At 37.3% G+C, this 25,248-nt stretch overlaps 1 protein-coding gene and 1 non-coding gene across 3 annotated transcripts in view; one reads left to right on the top strand and one right to left on the bottom strand.

The window, feature by feature from the left end:
* Positions 1–21,929, bottom strand: part of ADAM10 (ADAM metallopeptidase domain 10) — a 158,277-nt gene extending 136,348 nt beyond the window's left edge. For both annotated transcript variants that reach the window (XM_063089440.1, XM_063089441.1), the window contains exon 1: positions 21,672–21,929. In XM_063089440.1, coding sequence (XP_062945510.1) covers positions 21,672–21,726 — 55 coding nt within the window. In that variant the 5' untranslated portion in view covers positions 21,727–21,929. The remainder of the gene's footprint in view (positions 1–21,671) is intronic.
* A 2,674-nt stretch (positions 21,930–24,603) lies between these two features.
* On the top strand, positions 24,604–24,709 carry LOC134374183 (U6 spliceosomal RNA). The gene has a single exon (XR_010023058.1). It is a non-coding gene; the product is annotated as a U6 spliceosomal RNA (small nuclear RNA).
* The last annotated feature ends 539 nt before the right edge of the window (positions 24,710–25,248 follow it).

Genomic DNA, 25,248 nt, shown 5'->3' with positions numbered 1-25,248 from the left:
CTTACACTGAAGTGATTTCAGTGGGGGACTGGGGTTTAGAGGGGGAGAAAAAGGATAACAAAACAGAATTGTGTCAAAAAAAAAAAAAGAAAAAGGATTAAAATTGTTAAATTAGTGTCCACTTCTGGCTATGACAGAGTAAAACAGACTGAAATTAACCTACCACCATAAACAATTCAAAAACCGGACAAAAGATATGAGAAGAGAAAAAAGATGAGATTTACTACAACTGGCCCAACTTACTGCCTACAGTTTCCAGGCCAAAGTACAGGGCGGACAAACCCAGAGCTTGATGGTCTCACTGAATTGAGACAGATATTTGAGTTCAGGGAGGCAAGGTATATAGAATTTGTGGGACAGAGTGCCGGAAAGGAGGAAGCTGACAGAGTTCCAAGACGTGAAGGGAGGGAATGGGAGGGTGTCCCTTAAGTGTTTGGCTGAGTACTGATTTGAGCAGGTGAGAGAATAAACTATCCCACCTCAGAAAAACAAACCATTAGAGAGAAGTAAGCAAAACAATCCTCAAAGCTCATACATGACATGTCTGGAAAGTAGTTCATATTCCGACCATCCACATAAGAAAGACCTTGTAATATATGGAGCACTGGGTACAACCCTCAGAAAAATAGCCAACTTTTTACTGGAGTGAAATTAGCCAGACTAAAAGCTGTTCAGGACCTACCCTAACAAAGCTTAAATGCAGTCTTCCAAATTCAAATAATAAATTGCATTTAACTAATTCCAAGAAGATTAACTGTACAGAAAGAAAAGTCTTAAAGTGTTTAAAGGAAAGACAAAATCCATACCCCAAAAAAGTGCATGCACTTTACACAACTTCAAAGTATGTAAAGAAAAAGCTGACAGAACTGAAAGAAGTAGACAAATCTATAATTAGAGTTGAAATAATAACAGTCCTTTCTGAACAGACAAAAAGTCAGTACAGATATGGAACTTGAACACTATCAAATTGAACACAAAGAACTTCACCTCAAGGACATTTACAAAACATCCCACCCAACAACAGGATACATATTCTTTTCAAGGACACATAGAACACTCACCAAGATAAACCCTGATCCTAGGCCACAAAGCATATTTCCATAAATTTTTTTTTCTTTTTTTTTTGGTGGTTGGCTAGTAAAGAGATCCAAACTCATGACCTTGGTGTTATTATAAGGCTGCATTCTAACCAACTGACCATAAATCTTAAAGATTAAAATCTTACAGTAAGTTCTCTTACTATAGAAGAATTAAATTATGATATCTAGAAAAATCCCCAAATTTTAGAAACTTATACTTCTAGATAGCTCAAGGGTAAAAGAAGAGATCAAACAGGAATCAGTAAGTATTTTGAATTGACTGCAAAGAGCACAGGGAACGTTTTGGATTAGATGTAAATGTTCTGTATTATGATAATGGTGATAGTTATACAACTAAATACATATCTCAAAATTCATAGATTTGTGCACTTAAATCTAATCGTTGAATTTTATCGTATGCAAATTATACTTCAATAAAACTGACTTTTTTAAAAAATAAAAATGTTAAAATCACAGTGTTAGGCATACGAGTATTTGGCTTTTATTCTTTTCACTAAGTTATAAAATTTTTCATAATCAAAAAACAAGTCCAGAATTAAAAACAAAGCCAACTCAAAATATTCCAATTTGTACTCTCAGTAAAATAAATGAAACCTACATTCTACTCACTTCCAATAAACTATTAAGTATCCTGTAATGATTCATTATTCCTAAATAACTATATTTTGCTAATAGGACAAAAGTAGTAAGAGATGGGTGAAATAAAAGATTAAATGACAATCAAGGGTTACAGCAACCAAAAGAACACTGGGGGAAACCAATATCAAGGAAAAATACCAGTTGAAAAAGCACCGACTAGACCATTTTCAAAGAATTCTTAGAAGCCAGGAAGGTCCAACTCCACATTTAAGCTAAAAAGCTAAAAGAATTTCGGAATGTCTACTACTCACCATGTGTTCAGATAACAAGTTCATTAATTTACAATCACCCCCTGAAAATGGAAATTTGCATTTGTGAATGTTTCAGGGTTTTTTGTTTGTTTGTTTGTTTGTTTTAATCGGTAAGGGGATCGCAACCCTTGGCTAGGTGTTGTCTGCACCACGCTCAGCCAGAAAGTGCACCGGCCACCCCTATATAGGATCTGAACCCGCAGCGTCAACGCTATCAGCACAGCACTCTCCCAAGTAAGCCACAGGGCTGGCTCAATGTTTCAGTTCTTAACCAATTAAATCTTTTCCATGTATAGCATTTTACGTCTTCCTGACACACAGAACCTTGCTATTCAAAGTGTATTTCAGGGGCTTGCAGCATGGGTATCTCCAGGTAAACTGTTAGCAATGCAAAATCGCAGGCTCCCCCCAGATCTACTGATCCGCAAGTGACTCAGGCTCTACCCCAGACCTACCTGATCCCCGGATATCTGTATGCACATTCAAGTCTGAGAAGCACTGCAACTTTTCTGCATATAGAAATGCCCTGACTTTAACCAGCAGCAATATCTGTTTTTCCTACAAGTTCGCTTTAATCTAAGCATTTAACAGTACATTAATAGGGCTTGGTACCACAAATACTATCATTTAAGCAAGAAATACCTCAACCGTTTTCTCAGGTAATGTGCTGATCAGACAAAGTTCTCAAATGATGTGGAACAGGAGTCTGCAAACTATAACCCAAAGACCAGTTTTGGCCAGCCATCTGTTTTTGCAACATAGCTATGGTCATTCATTTACTTATTTTCTATGGCTGCTCTCACACAATAGCAGAATTAAATAAGCAGAGCATCACAAAATGTTACAAAACAGTATCAAATCTCTGGGAAGTCACTTAAGCACTGAATTTCATTAGTGTTAACTAATGATAAACCATCTTTTTTCCCTACAATAGGAATACTAACTTGAGATCCATGGACCTCTGTGATGGTTAATTTTAAGTGTCAAATTGACTGGATTGAGGAATACCTAGAGAGCAGGTATTGAGTGTGTCAACTTGACTGGACTGAGGAATACCTAGGAATACCATTATTTCTTGGTGTGTCTATGAGGGTGTTTCCAGAGGTGACCAGTGGGTAAGGAGGAGGACTAACTGGGCCTTTGAACTCTAGCATTCACTACAATAAGCCCCTCACCCCCCTGCATTTCCACCCACACCCCCTCCAGGTTCTCAGGCCTTCAGCCTCAGACAAAGTTACACCATCAGCTCCTCTGGTTCTCAGGCCTTAGGACATGGACTGAGCCATGCTACCAGTATCCCAGTGTCTCTAGCTTACAGGTGGCCAATCATGGGACTTCTCAACCTCCATAATCACATGAGCCAACTCTTCCCATCCATCTCTCTATCTATCTATCCATCTAACTTCTATTGGTTCTGTCTCTCTGGAGAACCCTAAAACTCATAAAAAAATCAATAGGGAATACACAAACCCCTTGATTTTGCATGTAAAATTCTAAAAATATTCTTTATTTTCTTTCCTGGCATTTCATTGGTTCTGTTTTCTATTTTCAAATCTTTTGTCTGTCTATTTATAATTTTATCTTTTTTTTTCCTTTTCCTTTTTCTTTTTTTGGTGGCTGGCCGGTATGGAGATCCAAATGGCATTATAACACCATGGTCTAACTTACTGAGCTAACTGATCAGCCAATTTTATCTTTTTTTTTTTTTTTTAACTTACTACACTAAATAGGACTACCAAACCACGATGAATAACAGTAAGTGAGGCCATTTTTACTTTGTTCCTGACTTTAATAAGAATACCCTTAGTTTTTCATCGTATAATATATTCATATTATGCTAAGGCTGTTTCTTCCCATTCTTATTTTAGAAATCTAGTATTTTAAAATTCACATGAAAATCTGGCAAAAAGACATTTTTTAATTTTTTTAAGCTTCAAATTTCACATCTTTAAACAGAAAAAATTAAAAATCCAAAACTATATATGCCTATTTTATTTTTTTAAAGTATTCCAATTTTTTTTAATGTGCACTGATAGCTTACTAAAGAAAAATATCCTGACTAGATAAACTTCTTGTTTAATTAAACGTTTAAACAATGCTTATGAATTTGATGTAATTATAACTAAAATTTATCAAGCACTTGCTGTCAGCCAGGCTCTGTACTGCTCTACATTTTGTCATTTAATCCACCCAACTGACCTATAAAATAAGAACTACAGACAGTCCTGGTTTTCAAGGGTTTGACTTACAATTTTTTGACTTTACAATATGTTTATTGGGACAATACGTTTATAATAAGTCAAGGAACATCTGTATTAGCCCATTTTTTTAAAAACTGAGGTTTGAGGTATACGTATCAAGCCCAAGGTCATACACCAAATAAGAGGCAGTGCCCAGGATATAATCTGGGTTTCAATGTTTTCATGATAATCTACAACAATTCTATCACCCTCATCACAAACAAGGTAAGTCACCATTTATGTTTCTGATTTGACTACAAAAAAACTGGAAAAAAAATTATCAAAATACAGCACATAGCACAGTTTTAATTTCAAAAACTAAACTGACATCTACCTCTAGTATGTGGAAAAATATGTAATGGAATACTAAAAAAGAATCTACTTTTTATAGACCAAAAAAAAAATATATGTATACCCTTGATTTCTACATCTAGTGACTGAAATTGACTGTTTACTCCACAGGGGCCCTGGCTAATCCCTAACCTTTGTTCTATTTACCTCAGTCAGACACACAAAATTGCCTGTTCCCACATGTAGAGTCTGGACCTACCCAACTGAGGTTTGTTCCTATACTTTAGCAACCAGTCAATCGCTCAAAAAGTGGAGACAGAACACAGCTCTATCATCAAATCTCACTGAAACATGTTAAATATTCACCCATCTCTACCTGAACAGAACTTGGCCTCTCTCTCACCTTTGTATCTGATCTGTCCTTGTTACAGATCTTCCTGATTCCTTATTTCCAAGTTGCCAAACTGTCTACTCCAATTCTTTATCACCTACTCTTGTCCCAATCCTTGTTACTAGCTAGACTCTCCCAGTTCAGGTTCTATCAATCAATAAATATGCATGTCCTAGTACTAACAATATCATTGATTCTACAATACCAAGCTTAAACCAAGAAAAATCATGAACCAGACAAAGTAATACCAAATAGGAGTCAAAGATTTTGTTCCTTACAAATCAACACGCAAATCCTACACAGGAAACTGACCCAGAACCTATAGATTTTTTCATAAATAAAAAGCATTCTCCAATGTGATCTTATTCAGTTCCTATACTTCCCATGCAATATTGTCTTACTTGAAGTAATAGCAATATTCTATTACTTGACAATAATACTGGAACCCTCCCCACTTTTATGTTCTTCAAGACTACTCAGGTATCCTCAGAAGCCAGCAATATACACCATAATTACCCCCCAAAATATGTGAAAAACACCAATACTGCCCTGCCTCTTCAATGCCACTTCTATGCCAGAAACTCAACCTTAGAATAACTGGGGAAAAAACTGGCATAACTGCCTGAAAGATGCACACTATTACTAAAACTTCAGCAAGCAAACATGTCCGCTCAGTTCAGAATCCAAGTCTCCAGAAAGGCTTCTGATTAGAGGTGCCTAGTTCAGAAGACTAGTTTACATATCTGTGTCCTAGTTGCAAATGAAAGGCTGGGAATCTGAATTAGGAAGACAGAACTCATCAGGCTGAAAATGTGCCAAACACAGCAAGAATACAAAAGGTTCTTAACAGTTCAAAACCATGACAAATGACTGGCCTCTTCTTTGTTCCACTCCTGCTCTCCTACAGTCTATTCTTTACACAGCAGCCAGACTAATGCTGTTAAAGGAAACTCATATCATGTCACTACTCTGCTCAAAACTTTCCAAAGGTTTCCCAACTCACTCAAAGTGCTAACCATGGCTTAGAAGGCTGAATGTGATCCTTGTAAGGGTCTGCATTCCCCCACCCCACTCCCCGACCTCTCTTAACTTATCTTCTACCACTTTTCCCTTACTCTCTGTGCTACAACCACATTAGTCTGCTTCTTGTCCCTCTGCTTGAAACATCTTTCCCCCAAAGCAGAGTTGACTGCTATACTTCATTCAGAGATCTACTCAATTTCTTCAAAAGCCTTCCCAGATCACCCTATCTAAAAGTTCATGTTCCACTCACTCTCATCCTAATATCCTGCTTTGTTTTTCTTCATTTTTCTCACTGACATCTCTTTTCCTACCACTAGAATATAAATGCCATAAGAACAAGGACTTTGTTCACTGACATATCTTCAGCACCTGGAACAGAAAATCAGACACAAAATAGGTGCCCAGTAAATATTAATATAAATAATTTAATGAGTCCACTCAATGTTCCAAGGAAATTTCCAGTTTCATTTGTATTTATAAAGAAAACAGCTTATATGTTGCTGATAAGACAGCCATAAACTAATCATCAGAAAATGTGTGATCCCGTGATACTTATCCAAGTATTAAATTTTCTAACAGGCCTAGCATTTGCAAAATACGATTTGTTTTTTTAAAAAATTATTACAGATGTATTCAGCAAATAAGTGGAAAAAATGTTTCTATGGAGGCTATGAGTGCATTTCAAATATTTGTCTCTACAATTACCCTTGCAGTTTTCATCACCATTTTTCACAATTTTCAGGACAGACATAACTCTCATGTTACTGTTGCATCTAAGTTTTTCAATAACCATGAAAATATGCAGTCAACCCATGTTACTTTATGTTCAACAGTTCTGCAAGCATCATTTCTATGTAAGTAGAACTAACCCTCATGGATTAGAATCCCAGTTTTGCCACTGAGTAGTTGAGTGATCTTGGCAAGTTACCAACTTCTCTGTGCCTCAGTTTCCCCATTACTAAAATGGGTGAAATAGCAATACCCGTATCTAATAGTGTTGTTATATGGATTAAATAAGTTAATATATATACCAAGTGCTTAGAATAGTGTATAGCACATACTATGCAAGAATTCAATAAATATAGCTACATGAATTAATGAATATATTACCTCATTTAACCCTCAAAACAACCCTATAAGGCAAGTATAATTAATCTTAAGAAAAGGCACAGATAGATAAAAAAAAAAAAAAAAAAAAAAAAAAAAAAACCCCAAAGGGGGCTGAGCCCGTGGCGCACTTGGTAGAGTGCTGCGCTGGCAGCGCGGCGACGCTCCCGCCATGGGTTCGGATCCTATATAGGACTGACCGGTGCACTCACTGGCTGAGTGCCGGTCACGAAAAAACGACAAAAAAACAAAACAAAACGAAAAGGCACAGATAGGTTAAGTGACCTGCACAATACTACAAAACTTCCTTCTAGCTCTAACATTCTATACTTCTAAATTTACCCCAAAATGACAATTGGTTTTTAAAAATTTCATCTTAATAACATAGTAAAGTTTACAAGTTTTACTAGTTATAATCAGATAACCATGAAGATATTCTACATCTCCCCTTGTAGGCTAATTTTTGCAATAAGCAACAAATGATAAATGCTTTAAAAATAACATTTAAAAAAAAATAGGGAAACACAGTAATTGAAAAAAAGCAACTTAGTTTATGTTGAGAAAACTCTAATTAATTCAACCTACCTAGTTTTTTAATTAACAGGGCATATAAAAATACTCAATGAACAAAATAAATACACTAACAAAAATGGTAGTTCCATTCTATTTTAAAGTCAATTAAAGTAAAAAAAAAAATTAATTAGAAACTTCAGAGGCTTTTTTCCCAGACATACTCTTAGAAACTTGACATTCTTATGTAATTTGCAAAAAGGTCAAATTACTTAGTTCACTATTCATCCATCTATTCACTTACATATGTAATGGACACTTACTATATGTTAGGCTTTGTTATAGGTGCTGGGAATACAGTAGTAAACAAAACAAAGTATTGGACTTCATGAAGCTTTATTTTAAGAAGGAAGACAGACAATAAAGATGTCTATAAACATGTTATGGAAGAAGGGTACAGCATTGTAGGCAGACAGTGCCAAGGAAGGGGCTGGTATTTTTATAAGAGATAATCTGGCTAGGCCTCACATATATTTAAGCAAAGACTTAAAAAGAAAGAGAGCAAAGAACAACAACATGAATTTACTTACCACCACTGAATTGCACACTTAGAAATGGCTAAGATAGTAAATTTTATGTTATGTGTATTTTAACACTATTTAAAAAAAATTTTTTTTAATTAATCTAAGGGGGAAACTGTTCCATGTAAAAGGATCAGCAAATGTAAAGTCCCTGAGACAGGAGCAAATCTGTCATTTCTGAAGGAGCTCTGGGTGGTTAGAACAGAAATGAACCAGGGGGTAGAGCTGTAGACACACTGGGGGATAAGCACACATGTAGAGCTTTACAAACCTCTACAAGGACTTTGACTTTTACTTAAAATGGTAAACCACTTAATAGGTTTTCTTTTTTTTTTCTTTTAATTTCTTTTGCTGTCACCTCTTTCTAAATTGAGGTACAATTCACATAACATAAAAGTCACCACTATAACCATTTTAAAGTGTACAATTTACCACTGAATGGTGTTGATCAAGGAAATAGCTTTTGAACAGAATCACACTGACTGCTGTGTTAAAAAGAGACCGGAGGGCAACAAGAGAAGGAGGAAGAATAGTTAGCAAGTTTGACAGCACTTGAAGAGAGATAAATATTGGCTCGTATCAATTAGGGTAGTAGCAGTGGAGCTGGTAATAAGTAGTCAAAATCTGCATATATGTTGAAGGAGGAGCTTCTTGCTCGGAGAGAGGGAAATGAATTAAGGATGACTCAAAGTGTGCAGCCTGAGCAATTGAAGAATAGATCTCCCTTTACTAAAATAGGAAAGACTACAGGTAAGAAGGCTAGAGGTGAGGGCAATCAGAGGTTTAGTTTTGGACATCTTAAGTTTGAGATGCCCATTTGACATCTAACTGGAGATGTCAAGCAGGCAGCTGGGATACAAGACTCTGAAAGTAAAGGCAGTGGTCTGAGCTAGTAATACAAATATGGGGGTCATCATGAAATTAGTTATTGAAAGCAACAAGTAAGTACACACACAGAAACTACTACTTCCAAGAGTTTGTTGCCATTTAAATTAACATGTGAGGGGCTAGCCAGTTAGCTCAGTTGATTAGAATGCAATGTTGTAACACCAAGATCAAGGATTCAGATCCCCACACTGGCCAGCCACCAAAAAAAAAAAAAAAAAAACTGACATTTGATTTGTGACTCCTAATAGATAATTTTCTTACTCTAACTTAAATCCTTTATATACATCAAATAGATTTGTACAAAGGAAACATAACATACAAGTCTAGGAGTGAAAAAACAAAACAACAAAAAGAAACTAGTGTTCTGTTGTTGACACTGAATACAGACCTGGAGGTTCTTTTATGGTTATATGATGTATTACCCATGCTGGGCAAAATGAGTAACAGGAGAGGTAACAGGAAAGACTCAAAGGATGCTAATTCTAACTCCTTTTACCCCTTCTGATAAAGAACAGAATATTCACTAAAGATATTCTTATGTAAAGACCTTAACAATGGAGAAAACAGATGTTACCTGGCAATGATGAAAATAAAATAATTTAACCTAGAGTACAGTAACTTGACATCAGTCGGAAATGCCAGCTTCCATTAAGGAAAGTTTCTAGTCAATTAAAGTTTATCTATGTGCCATATATCTTTCCATTTGAAACATTATTAATTTTCCCCCTACTTTAACAACTTCTTCTTGAGCCAGGCTCATCCTTATTAACATCTTTATCAGAAGAGGCCAAAATGATGTGATAACCTCAAAGCTATATTATTATGCCATTGTTCCTACATAAAACAGCTCCACCCTGCAGTGTAGTTATTCATCTCCTTTCTCTTGTTACTTTATTTTACCTACCCAGAAAACCACACCAAGATCATTTGACTTTCGCGTCCTTAGTTGTAGGTGCCAGAAATCTGGCCTTCATAAAGCATATACTAAGTTCACATGGTGCCTAATACTTACAAGTCCTATGGAAAATTTGAACATCCCCACACTTAACAAAAGAAAAAAATCTTCTTGGTTATGTAAGACAATGTCCTTACTCTTAAGAGATGCATGCATACAAAAGTATTCAGGGGTACAACTTACTTTCAAATGGTTCAGGGAGAAAAAAAGAAGAATATATATTAAGGAGAGATAAAACAAACGTGAGGCAAAAGGTAACTATTAATAAATGTAGGTGAAAGGCATACAAATGTTAATTGTACTATGTATACTTCCAACCTTTCAGAAAGTATAAAAATTTTCAAGATAAAAACCTGGGGAAAAAATTAACGGTATATCAAGCAAATACCTATATGTAAAACTGGTAGAAGAATAACCAGATTAAATTTCTGAGATGGAGAAAACAGTTAATTTTAAAAATGAAAAAATGCAAAAACGGGAAAAAAAACCGAGCAATACCAAAATATAGCTCACATGTAAGAGTGATAGAAAAAGGACCAATAGGATCTAAGAAGTAGAAAAAATGTGACTTGGTCTCCTTGCCACTGGAGAGCATAGGAGGGCTGTTCCTTTTTACAATTTGAGAACAGTATTTTTATTTCTTGTAACTTCTCTCAAAGTCACCAGGATGGTGGTATTTAATAAAGGTAATCTGCCTTTAAATTTTTTTTTTCTGACTACAGAAGTGTACTGTGTAAAAACATAAACTATACCTTACCACCCAGAGATTTGGTATCTGTCCTCAAGCTTTTAAAAACCAATACATAGGTAAATTTATCTATGACAAAAGTGAAATGGTATTGTGCACAATGTTCTGTAAGGCACTTCTTTTCTCGCCTTAACTGTAAACATTTTCTCAAGGGGCGGGGGGTGGGGGGGGGAGCCTTCCCTAAAGAACTTGATTAAAAAGTAAATGGCTCAAATACTGTTGAGTACAAAGAGCCTAAATTATGCTCTGACAATAAAATGAGCCAATCTAGGTACAAAGGCAAGATCTAAGAATGATAAATAATCCCACCATACGATACTTTTTAAAGCATGAGACAGGACAGTACTGTCTAGTGTTTAAGACCAGGGATCCTGGAGCCAAAACTGACTATATTCAAATCCTGGCTTCCTCCAATTAATAATAATTTGACTTTTCTGAGCTTTGATAAATTACTCTCCCTAATTCTGCTCCCTCGTTTGTAAAATGAGAAGAACCTATCTTATAGAGATGTTGTGAAGATTGAGTTAATACATAATACACAAAATGATCTAAGAACAGTTCCTGGCTTATCAGCATCCCATAAATGCTGATTATTATGATTATTTTCCATATTCCATGAGGAGGTAGCATCTCACTTCCCAGAAACACTTCTAAGCAAAAGCTTCCCCCCCAACCCTTGAATCCAAACCTTCAAATCCTCTGTTCCAATCTAAATTAAATATAAGAATAGAGCAAAAAAAAAAAAAAGAATGAAAATTTCATTAACAGCACAGGGAAAAAACAATCAGAGCATCTTACTGATGGTGGGTCAATATCATTACTTTTGTGTAAGATAGCAACATCATGTAACAATTTTTTTCTTATCTATATCAAAAAAAAGTTGATTCTACAATCTTAAGAATGGGAGAAGAAAATCTGCAAGAATGTTTGACATTACAGATCTTCCTATTTACAGAAAAACTCAATTACAATAAATGAAAGGATGTGTAAGAATAAGCTAAGGCTGGCACATTTCCATTCCTCAAAAAACCTACTTGTAATCAAGTTGTTTTCAACAGACTTTTTACCTGTATAATTTCAAAATTAGGTACTAAGAGCATTTTTCTGCAACATAAAAGTGTATTTCCTTCCTACCTGAGTCATCAACTGTTATCTTAGGCATCATACTGTGTTGACCAATGCTCCTCATATTTGATATACATTCACTCTGGTCTTGAAGCACTAAATATCACTAACAAAACTGCTCTCCTGTATGACAAAGGTAAGCTTCAAGGAACTACCAAGTCGTATATTTTAGCAATATACATAAGTGCCTTTAACACACTCTTGGAAAAGCTACTTCTACAATGTGACTTCAAACGTAAGCCAGTATCCATTTCTTCATTGGAATCCAGTCAAATCATCTTCTACGTGCAAATATCTACATCTAACAGTTACAAGTGAAAATTCAAGATAGGAGGGTGTATCTAAAATAAAAAGCCTATTTCGATACACCCACTTTTTGAAATAAGCTAGCCTCTAAGAAGTAAAAATAATAAAGCTAACTGGATCAGAAGTAGCTCCTTTTGAAATTATAAGCCAAATCAATCACAAAGGGCACAAAATATGAATGATTAAAATCTACTGAATACATTAAATTTCTACCACTAACTTAGGAAATACAATTTAAAAACCCAAAACTGGAAACATATATGTAATTTAGATTTCCATGCTGATTTGAAACTCTTTTATACAATTTCATATAAGTACAGACACAGTACAGACAGTAATCCACATAAGGAAATATGACTTTCAACCTACCTCCATCACACACATACACATGCACACACACACGCGTGTGTGCACACACACAAACACACACACACACAGAGGCTCCAGTCACCACTATACTGTTGCTATACATTTACCCCCAACCCTGCATTTCATCCTAAACCCATCCTAATTACCTCGTCCTTCTCCCATATCACACTCGAAAACATCTGCCTCTGCCCCCTGGTTGAGAAGCACTGCTCTAGAGCTTGCTCCACATCCAAAGAAAAATGGCTCCTCCTCCCTACTAAATAGTCTACTGTTCTAGGGATCCTAGAATTACTAGGAAATTCCTGCTATTGTATGGGTAAAATTGAATTTTATGGATTACCAGGAAAATTGTTATTTTATAACATTTCTATCAAAATTAAGTCTGATTTCTGAACCAACTTACAAGCTTGAATGACAACCTGTATCCAAAGCTGGCAACAAAACTGTCCTCTCCGTTATGCTAGATTAGAATACCTAACCCTAACTATTATACACTTGGGGTTCTCATAATATAATGTACTAATGGGGGGGGAGTAACTTTCTAATATTACTACAAGAGTATTCCAATTTTAACTAAACCCATTATGACATTCAATTTCATATAATGAGGCTATTTCTGTAATATAGCTGACAGCCGGTACTATGAATGCTGCTTCACTAGAATACAAAATGTACAACTTCTGTTGAATAAAAATGGCTGTAAAACATGTATTCAGAAGCCCAGTCCACTTACCAAGCAATGTATTTAACAATTCTGTGGTCTTAATAATACATATCTATTATAAATCCTAATGTGAGCTAGACAATAAAACACAGAGACTAGGAATAAAGTCACTTCTCTCCTAAAACTCCCATTCTAATAAGGATATAGTAGTAAATCATAAAATAGACTAGTATATACAAATATTTTATGCATTCATGTGATACCTTTTTCTTAATTTTTTTGATATTTCTAGGCTACACGGTTCATCTGTGAGTTTTTTCAAATTGTCGCAAATCTCCCCCAAAATTTTCCAATATATTTATTGGAAAAATTCCGCACTTAAGTGGATCCAGGACCCACACAGTTCAAACCCATGTTGCTCAAAGGTCACCTGTACATTTTAACTACACATTAATTTTTAAAAGGATACAAAGCTGCCTAAATACTATGATATAAATTCATAATAATAGGCATTTTAAAAGACAAAATGGTTAATATTAAAAAATGATAAAATTGTTTTGGAGGAGGAATTACGGATTTTGTTAAAATCTATTTTCTAATGTTTAGTAATAACATTCCAGTATTTCAACAACTAAAAATAGATTTTATTCATCTGGGTTTTTTTGGTTTCTTTTGGGGAGGGGGGCAGCTGGCCAATACAGGGCTCAAACCCTTGACCTTTGTGTTATCAGCACCACACTCTAACCAACTAAGTTAACAGGCCAGCCCTCCATCAGTATTTTGTAACTAACAGATTCCAAATAAAAGCAGGCCTAGAAACATCATTTTAATAAATTTTAAAGTTTCTGCAGCACTTTTACAAACTATCCCATTTAATTCTTAGGAAAAGAGGTAGTGAATTAATATCCCATCAATACATAAGTATAGAATTCTATCTGTATTCTTTTGAAAGCTAAACCCAAAGTTCAGATATTTGTGTGTGTGCACACATCTTGCCATCATCAGTGCAAGCAAAGATACATGGAAAGAAAATTCTGCTCCACAAATCATATCACGCACATTTGCCTAAAATGCAACAATCACATTCCTTTCCCCAACTTGTTTCTGAAATAGGAAGCTCACAATTCACATATAATCAACAGTACCGAGCATATTCTTGAACTGAAGAGCCTAATTCCAACTTAAGAAAAGTAAAAAAAAAAAATTGTTAGTATATCTTTAAACCTAATTTCTCCCCTCCACTCCAAATTCACTAAGCTTCTATCACCCAACTAACCAGAGCAGTGCTTCCCTAATAACTAGCCACAGATTATTGAAGGTCTGTGCAAAGTTTTAAACAGTTCCCAAATATTAACATGCAAGTAGGGTAAAATCCCATACTCTGACACCCATCCCAACCTATAACCTTCTATCTAGACTCAAAATCTTAGACATTTTCAACATCAAAGACTGAGGTCTTCAAAGTTTTACAAAACCACACTCTCTCTAATGTAACAGACTCTGAGATCTAAATTCAACACAGAGTGAGCCCTCAATAAATTTTGTTAGCTTCACATTTAACATTTGCCAAGTTTCAACAGTTTTTTCTTCCATGTTTTTTTCTTGTTCTATCCTTATTTATTTTTACAATCACTATTCTAATCCAGGACTCAGTCACCCAGTTCAGCAAATGGCTAATTTATTCCTTATTGTATCATATTCCAGTTCCTCAACATGGATTCCAACCAACACTACATAATATTCTATCTCACAGTTATCATTGCCTAGAACATTAATAATGAGAGTCCTGGTTATCATGACCCAGAGAGCATTTCTCCTTATTTCCTACCATGGACTATTCATTCCAGGCACATAAGCCTACAAGCATCTTTAGCACCAACCTATATGCCTTTCTCTTCTACCTCGAAAAGTTTTCCCCAACTGGTTGGATGTCCCTCCAGCTTAACAAATCCTCATTTCAGCTACAACTACAATACATAATTGGAACTATATAACTTGGCATTTCATCTACTCTAACAAACTCAGTACTTTTTTACTATTCTTCTAACAACACCGTGGCTTCATGAATTCTGTCGGTCCCAGACACAAAATAAACCATGGTAACTAAACAGCAATGTTCTCACTGTACATGTCTCATATTGTTTGGTTGGAATTCTAGTGGCTTCACAATGAGTTCACTCAGTATCAAAGGAAGACTACATTCCTGAAAACTGTTCTCCGTACTGGTGTTTCCTGCAAACCAGCTGGGTCAGGACTATCCCCAGTAGTACTAAGGCAAAGCTTTCACACTGCTGGACAGCAACATTATTGCCCTTGCAGGAATCCAGCTGGAGGATTATTACAGTTTTTCCACTTATCCTAAACATTGCTTCCTTTTTCCTAGTATAAAAATTGACAGCAAGACTGGTTAGAATGACCAATGCTAGATTTCTAACCCGAACAAGCAGACTTTTTAGAGTTGCTTAAAAGAATAATTAACAATCATTAAATAAATCAACTCCTCACAAAAAAAAAAAAAAACACTTTTTTTAAACAACCTGGCACTATTTACCCAAGTTTGTCACATAGAGTTGTCCATGTGAAAAGCAGACCAAATGCAAACCAATTCCTACAATTTGGTGTATCCACTCATATGATTTGGGGCCTGGGGCTCAGATCTGAAACGACTATGTGTTTCTCTGTACACAGCCTTTCCTATCTACGATTTATCTCCCCCAATTAGTGGTCACATAGGCCTCTCACTGAAACTTAATGTTGGCAGCTCTGGCCGATAACTGCCATTGCCCTGCTCCCCAATCTTCTCAACACATGCAAACTACATTTTTGGTACTCCACATAGAGTATATTTTCAGCTAGACCATTCCAGAACGTTTCGAACCATTATAATGTCATACAATTAGAAGACAGACAAGAAATTTCACTTCTTACAAATAAAAAAAAAAAAAAAAAAAAAAAAAACCACTAACACAGTTACTGTAACACAGCTACTTGCTGCAAACTAATAAAACAAACATAGTATCAGGACCCTGTCATTTACCTTTTACAGGCTTTTCTTTAAATAGAACAATTTTTCTTAATTTATAATTTACATTTCTGTATAGAATATTACAGTTTGACATTTTAGAGTATGCTTAATATCAATAATCTAGTAAATTAGTTTGAAACCAGAGTATTCATGATTCAGACTAGGACATGGTGTACCTGCAAGCAAATGCGTGTGTATTTTATTTGCTGTGTCTTCCTGGTTATTCATCAGTTTCTTCTCTCCATTCTACCCTGCCTCACTAGCAAAATACATTAGTACATCATCATTCCAGCTGGTTAGAAAGTAAGAACCAGGCAACTTCAGCACTAAACTCTACAAGGCCAAAATATATACACTAAAAAAGGGTTGGGGGGGAAACACCTGAAACCCATGTACTTTATTCCATAGAAGACTCAATCCTTATTTATTCCACTTTACATGCAAGGGTGTCAAGTATGATTAGCTTCCCCAAAGAAAATATGTTAGAAACAACTAATTAGAAGGTGACACCTTCAAGGTATACAAGAAAGCCAGGAAAACTAACCAAAAAGTTGAAAATAATATTAAAACTGGATATAAGAATAAAAAGCACAATCACCTAGAATAAATTTAGAATGATAAACTACTATGCCACTTCAATCATTTCTGGAAAAATAAACAGAAACTACAAGAGAGCCCAGAACAATAACAGTTATTTTCATACTAAACCTCCATTACTTAAGAAAAGATTAAATTCAGTGGGTTTAAGGAGACAGTAAATATGTAATATATTTTACAAAAATGTCCGCCAAAAACAGCCAAAATTTTAAAAGTCTGTTCCCAGAGACTTGTTACTTGGGAATCTCATATCTGAACCTGTCATCTCCCAATGATGTCAGAAAAACATCGTTTATTGTTGAATTTATTGTTCCATTTCATTTTCTCAATTTCAAAAGCAGAGTTTATGTTTGTATCTCATTCTTAAAAGAAAAAAGTCTATGTTGGTTTTTACTTATAAGACCCTCAACTAATACTTTCTGTGGTTCTTATCCCACTAGAAAAAGAAATGATTTCTTATTTGCTCAACAAGATAAAGAGATGTGGGGAGATTATAACCATCATTCTTTCTTAAAGACCTTCAAACTGTTACTATTATGAAAACAGGGACTTCCTAAAATGTCTAATAAACTTATGCTACTTAGAAAGTATTGGGTATGCTGGGACCATCCAGTTAGCTCACTTAGTTAGAGCACAGTGCTGATAAGACAAAAGTCAAGGGTTCAGATCTCTGTACCAGCCATCTGCCAAAAATATATATACAAAATATATAATATATATAGTGTAGGCCATACATGTACTATATACAGTGTACACAATGGTTTTTATTAACAAATTTTCAAGACTTTAGAAAAAATAAAGAATTACAAAAAATATATTGAGTTGGATAAGAAATCAATTAAAAAACATTTTTAGAAAGTTGGAGCCATCTATGCAAGATGAAACTGAGGCAGAGATATGAACATACCCACAGGACCCAGGCAGGTAACAAAAATGAATAAAGCAGGCCAGGTATATTACCAGCAGGAATGGCAAAGACTACAGTGAACTGGTAAGCATATGCCTAACGTAAAGAGGACAGCTACTGCCCTACCACTCAGCTCCAGACAAAAAAAATGCAGCCCAGTAGTGCCTGGATTTCAAGTTTTCCCCCAAAAATGCAGAAATCTATGAATTTCGTTAAGAAATTTCCCAATATTTCAATGTTGATCACTAGCTGAAACTTAAGACATTGCAAATAAAACAAAACATATCTCTAAGGCAGTTTCGTCCAGTGGCCACCTTTGAGCTAACGTGTGAAAACTACTTTCAAAAAGGTATGAGGGTGCAGTGGAGAAAAAGCTTAAGCTTTGAGATGAAACTGTCTTGGATTTGAATAGCTAATTCACCACTTAACGGTGGATGATGCCAGAAAAATTATCTCTTCAAGCCTCAGTATCTTCAACTGTAAACTATCACCCCTCTCTCATAAATCTTGAAAAGTGAAACTCCTAACACAGTATCAGATATACAACATGCATCATAAAAATGTCCCTTACAACCGCCACTCAACCTTTCAGGTCCTTGGGAAAACTGAACAGATCACATAACATACACCCGTGAAGGTCTTAAACAAGTTACTAAAAACAAATCAGAAAACAGATAAGTAACTGCCATGCCCATTCCTCTCAACCTGACAGAGGTACTATACATATACACAGATGATACTGTTAATGTAAGAGATGGCTAATTGGACTCACTAACTCAAGTCAAAAAGATGAAGAATCAAAGCTCGATAAAGACAAAAAGTCTGTCTCTTTCATTAATTTCACCCTTACTTTTTACCCTTATTTGCTGGAAGAAGTCAGAGAAATAGTTTAAGTTTTAATACTTTTAACACTTTTGACCAAACTTACAGAAAACTTATTTCTATAGAGTGTATGGTACAAAGCGATGCACTCATACCAGATTTTTAAGTATAAAAAACATGTCATATTCCAAAGTTCATTTCATGTATGATTTCACCAATCCAAAACATTACGAGATTAGTTTACTGCTACAACTGAAATACCTTTTGACTTCTCAAACATACCAATGAATTTTTTTTTAAAAAGGGCCTGCCTGTGCTCACTTGTGGTGCTGACAACACCAAGGCCATGGGTTCAGATCCCTATATAGGGATAGCCTGTTAGCTCACTTGGGAGAGCGTGGTGTTGACAACACCAAGTCAAGGGTTAAGATCGCCTTACCGGTCATCTTTAAAAAATAAATAAATAATTTTTTTTAAAAAGAGACAGAAAAGACATTAACTCTCCAACATATCTGTGTTAAGTAATATTCAGGGTGGCCCATTAGCTCAGTTGGTTAGAGCAGGGTGTTATAACACCATGACCAAGGGTTCGAATCCCCGCACCAGCCAGCTGTCAAAAAAAAAAAGTAATATTCACATATACACAAAAATTTTGTATCTAATTAGAACAGCTCCAATAAATTTCTAATGTGCTTACAGATCATAAAAGCATTTTTATTCATATATTTGAGCACATGTCTATACAGACACTTTGTGAACTCTAGATATGTTATGGTATCTTCCTACAAATACAGCATAGAATGGGACATGTATCAGAAATGGATGGCATTAGGAAAGTTTAAGCTTCATGATTCTACACACTTTAAGTTTCCCTTCCAGCTTCCCATCCCAGTCATATGTAGAGCAAGAAAAAAATTAACACACAATGACTGACAAATGTAAAAAAGGAAGCAACTAAAAGTTAACTAGGTATCTGAAAATGATTTATACTTTAAAGTTAAATCTGTATTTCCACTACAACTTCTAATTTACACAAACAATATTAATTTCTCTCATATGCTAAAACAAATATACATTGTATTCAATCTGAATATACTGTGGGCTGGCCTGTTAGCTCTGTTGGTTAGACTGAGGTGTTAATAACACCAAGGTCAAAGGTTCAGATACTCCTATCGCCAGCGTCAAAAAAAGGGGGGGGTGTAACCAATTTGAATGTGATCTATTCCACAAATCATCATCATATATTTTACAAACTTGACCGTTTATGGTTCAGATTAGTAGATGAAAATAGCATGTATTACAATAAAACTACAAGTATCTCCATGTACCCAAAAGCTACAATCTTGATGCTAATTTTAAAATGAAAAATTTGTTTTTTTTTAAAAGAAAGTTCTGCTTAACAGAAAAAATTAGCTTTTTAACCAATATTTAATGCAATAAAGGACTCCAGATTCTGAATTTAAAAAGTTCTGCATAAGGGTCTTATCTCACAAAAATTATGCTGTTCATTCAGTTTTTAACTACAAGCATGAGACTACATCAGTTTCTTACTGTTTTCATTCTTCAAAAAAGGACATTTTATATACTAGTCATTAGTAGTTTAAAGTGCCTCACGTATTCGTCTTACTTTTTATTACCGCACAGAATACAGTGTCTAACTCCTGACTGTAAGTACAAAAAGTGAAAACAGACAGAAAAGTGATTTGTTGGAAGCCACATTTAGAACAGAAATACAAACGTTACACAAAAAGGCACATGATTCTTTTTAAAACTAAACATCTATTAGCAAGCAGCTCTTAATCTAAAATGTGTACCTTCCAAATGAACATTACAAACTACAACAGAAGTCTGCCTAACAGTACCACCCTCGGACTAAGTAGAATACAGGACAGAAATATGCTTGGCCCCTCAAGTCTCATGTCAAAGTGATGAAGAAAAAAACAGAAACAATACACTGAATGAAATATTCAGATATTTTCTAAATTATCAAATTAGGCTACAGACACTCATCCAAAGCTTTCCTGAAAATTTTTTAATTCAGTGCTTTTAAACATACTTCAAGGTTTTTAAGCATACTTTGGGGCAAGTCAAAAAGCTGACTTAAAGCACTTTACCACAATCGTCCTACGATAAACTAGAAATAAAAACAGTTATCTTCAAGGCCGGAATCATCAAGAAATTACACACTTTTAGCAAATTTAACTCCAATTGGGGGGGGGCACTGTTTTGACAATCTACTAACTACACTGCACGTCTACTTCACCTGTGAGTTTTAAGAAAACTCTTCCAGTTGGGTCACCCAGAGACCGTCCTTCTACTCTAAAACCCAGTCTAGCCTATAGATCAAAGAACATCCAGAAACGGTTTACCCTTCTCCCCACCAAATCCTTTCCCTGGGCATCAGAATGTTTTCACTGAACACAAACACACCCTCCTGCGATCTCTCTCCAAACATACGGGCACTATGAAGAGTCAAAGCCACTAGTGTCAGACAGCGGGAAATGACTGTTACCACTCCACGGGTGGCCCCTCTGCAGAACGGGGTCGGTCTGGATCACCGCGCGCCGGGTAAGGAACAATACACGAGACCGGCCGCAAACATCGCAACTTCCCACGAGGCTGCGCGGCGGTTCTCGGCGGCCGAACGAGCTCTGGAATCCGCCACCCGGCACGGGCTGGCGGCGGAAAGGTGAGGAGGGCAAGCGCTGAACGAGGGTCGCCAGACCTCCAGCTCCGCCGCGGCTGCCTGCCCCGGAGCCAGCCGAGCAGGCTGGAGGGATGCAGCTACCGGCCTGGGCTCCACGGCTCTCGCCTGGAGACCTGGATCTCCCGACTTCGCTTCTCTGGGAAACGACCCCCGCCTCCCATGCTGCCGGAGCAGTGGGGGGCAGGGAAGGCCTCGCCGGAGGCTCGGAGCCTCCTCGGCCAGCCACGGAAGGAAACGCGGTCGGGGCGCGGGGGACAATAGGAAGCCGGGAGCGTCGCGCGCCCGTGTGGCGCCGCCGGCCGGCCCGCCGGGTTGACTGACGCGGCCGCGGCGCGGCGCGACTAGGCTCCGCTCGGCCCGGCCGGCGCTCCGCCGCGCGGTCCGCCGTGGTCGCGGCGCCCCCGGCGCTCGGGCTCGTGCCTCACCTCCCAGCCCCGCCGCCCAGGAGAAGAGAAGAATTAACACTCTCAGCAACACCATCTTCCGCGGCCGCCGCCTCCTCACGGGTTAACAGCAGCACATCGATCCGAAGGGAGAAGCTGAAGGGGCTTGGTCCAGAGCCTCCACGGGAAGCCGGGACCTCCCCCGGCAGGAGAAACCGCGAAGCACCTCCCTCTCTCTCCACTTCAGGGGCCGGCAACGCTCCTAGCTCCTCCAAAACAGGGACCTCCCTCCCCCTTTCGTTTCCTTCCTCCCTTCCCCGCTTTCCTTCTCTCGCTCCTTCCCTTTTCTCTACCCCCTCCCCCGAACCCGAGGCCTCCGCCTCCTTCCTCACCACGTGACGCGCGGGCACCCAACCAGCATGCCGAACCGCGCCCCTACCTTCCGCCCCTCCCCCTCCCCCGGGCGCCATAAGGGCGCGCGCATGCGCGCGGGGGCCGTTTCCCGGGCTGCCAGGCCCGCCGCCGCTTCCTGTCCGCCCGCGGAGGGCTGGGATTCGGCTTGGGGGTGGGGTTTCCACTGGTCCCGCCTCCGGACCGGAGCGCTCCTACGAAGTGCGCCGTTGCTTGGGTTAAAATAGGAGCGTGAGAGATGCAAGAGGGACAGCTTCCCACTTCTTAAACTTCACAAGGATCGAACGGTTTTGTTTCTTCTTTTTCTGCCTCTCGCGGTGCACCACAGCTACCAAGTAAACCAAAGCAAAGTCCCAACAAGCAGGGATTATAACAGCGAGAGCCACCAGTGATCGGAACATCAGCAGGAAAAAAAGACACCATGCCTAAGGCATAGTTTTCTGAGCTTTTTACAGATGTTTGTCACAGACTAGGCCTTAGCCAATGTGAAAGCATGCAGCCTGAACGAAACAGTCCTAAATCTTCAGCCCCGAAAATGTCTTCCTTACCACTCTGTCTCATCTTTGAAGCGAACCCTAGCATATCTCCTTAATCCCAACTTCTTTGAAACTCATATTTGGTTTCTTGGTAACTCACTTTGATTCTTCAAACTCGTATTTCATGACCTAAAACTTTTTGATGGCATTTAATTAGATATTCACCTATTTGGCATCCTGCTTGAATAGGCTGAATTAGGGAATAGAAATATTAATATTACTGATATTAATAATATATTGGTGGGCCGAGCCGGTGGCACACTCGGGAGAGTGCAGCGCTGGGAGCGCGGCGACGCTCCCGCTGTGGGTTCGGATCCTATATGGGAATGGCCGCTGCACTCACTGGCTGAGTGCCGGTCACGAAAAAGACAAATAATAATAATAATAATAATATATTGGAATTCCTGTACTTTTGCCCTTTATATTTTATACAATTTATTACCATTCACATAAGGCTTCTTTAATTCTCAGTTTGAGAACTTCATTATAGTTTTGCTGCAACATTAGAAAGCTCAAAAAGAATTTCTAAAACCATCATTAATAGTGTCCATTCATTTATTATGAGATGTATGGAATCGTCAGAGGATAACAGAATCTCATGAAATTATTTTTTTCCTTTCTTAAAAGATCCAGTGTTAGGAAACCTGCAGACATTACAACGCATATCACCTCTGCTTTTTACTATTCTCTTGCGGTGGTGCTGTCACAAATGATGTTTTGGTGGGAAAGGGGGAGGTGGAGGGGGCTGGGGAGAAATTGGGTAAGGGACACAAAGAATAATGATTTGTAATAATGAATATGCTAATATTGATTTGATCATGACATACTGTACACAAATAATGATAGTCAACACTGTACCCCCAAAATATGCATAATCAATCACGCTTCAATTTTTGAAAAATGATGTTTTGATTTTCTAGCTATTAGACCATCTTGTGGCATGTTTAGTGTTGCAGAGTATTTTTTATAATTAAATGCACTGAGTGGAGGCAAATGGCACTTTCTTTTTAAATTCAACTGGAGAAAAAATCCAAAACCATATTTTGCATTACCCAGGGTGACCACTGGAAATTACATTTAAGATTGTATCTCTTATATATGTAAAACATGAACAGCATTACATATTAGGTCATAACGAATAGTATTCCAGTGTTATGAGTTTAGACCACTATTTTGTGTGGAGTATACTATAAAGCAAATGTAGTTCACAGGGCCTGGTTTTCCAAAGCCTTGCAGTTTCAAATATTGACCTTACAAAAAACAGGGAAATTTCCCCAGGGTATTGAGTCTCTTTGTAAGATAGAGTTGTAACACAGCAAGGTTGCTGGCTCAAAGACAGACAGATTACTGATTGATATGTAAAGATACTGGGAAATTGCGGTGAGAAGGAATGTTTGCTAAGATCAAGCTTTTGTTGGTGGACCACTTAATTGCCTTAATGGAATGTCATCTGACTTGTTTCACTGAAAGTTACCAGCCTATATTGTTAAACTATAACCCCACCTATGTTCTCTTCCTGTAACTTCCTGGTCTGGAGAATAAATGCAGGAGGAGAACCCCAATCCGTGGTTAATTTCCCAAATGAAAGGAATGCCTCTCTCTTGAGGGTTCCAGGAAATTAACCATTTTGGGGCTTCTCACTGCTCAGAAGAGATGGGCTTTGAGTAATCTTTTGCAGCTCTGTCACCCAGGGGAAGGGGGGTGACAAATCCATGGGGGGCAAAGCAACAATTTTGTTTGAAGTCTTAAGTTACTTCATTATTGATATTTTGCAAATGTATGGGAAACTGATGAAATGTGGGAGTACAAGGTCTGCATCTATACCATCAAAGACTGCCTGGGTTTGACTCCCAGTTCTACCATTTATAAGCAGTGTGTCTTTGGCCAATTTATTTCACCTTTCAAATTTCAATATTTCTTTTGTAAAATGAGAATGATAAAATATTTGCTACACTGGATTGTTTTAATGATTAGATTCAAATTAGTTAATATTTGTAAAGCTCATGGCAGATAATAATTGCTATCTAGTGGTCGCTTTGGCAGCACATATGCTAGAATTGGAACAATACAGAGAAGATTAACATGGCCGCTGGACAAGGATGACACCCAAATTGTGAAACGTTCCATATTTTTAAAATAATAATATTAATTGCTATCTGTGTTTGTTAAGTAAAAATATATAAATATCAAGGTCCTTCCACAAACACTCAAACATCTATTTGAAAGCAGTAATTATTTTAATAGCATTATTTCCTCAGCAATTGTACATAGTTTTGATGCTACCAGTATAATAAAAGTTATCCTCTAGTAATGAGAAATTCAGCTAGTAAACAAATGGCCATATATGGTATATCAGACAAGTAATCCTAGAGGAACATGCTTGTTGCACAGACTTAAGGCCAACCCAGGTAATGATTTCAACAATTACATTTTAAATTTCTAGCTCCTACTAAACTGCCTACTGTATGTCTCATTGTCATGACAGATAATATATGTAACTTGTTATCTCTGATAATGGCACCACCATACTCCCAGGAACCTAGGATCAAGAGGAGAATCATCACTGATTCTTCTTTGCTTGTCTACCCATAACCAATCACAGTCATATTGATTCTTCCCTAAACATGTCTTTCTTATAACTTTAATCCTTCCCTTCCCAATACTGTCACTCT

The sequence above is a fragment of the Cynocephalus volans genome, chromosome 3 (genome assembly GCF_027409185.1).
Source record: "Cynocephalus volans isolate mCynVol1 chromosome 3, mCynVol1.pri, whole genome shotgun sequence".
Classification (NCBI taxonomy): domain Eukaryota; kingdom Metazoa; phylum Chordata; class Mammalia; order Dermoptera; family Cynocephalidae; genus Cynocephalus; species Cynocephalus volans.
The sequence above is the reverse complement of the archived record's forward strand: the minus strand, read 5'-3'. Positions and strand labels throughout refer to the sequence as shown.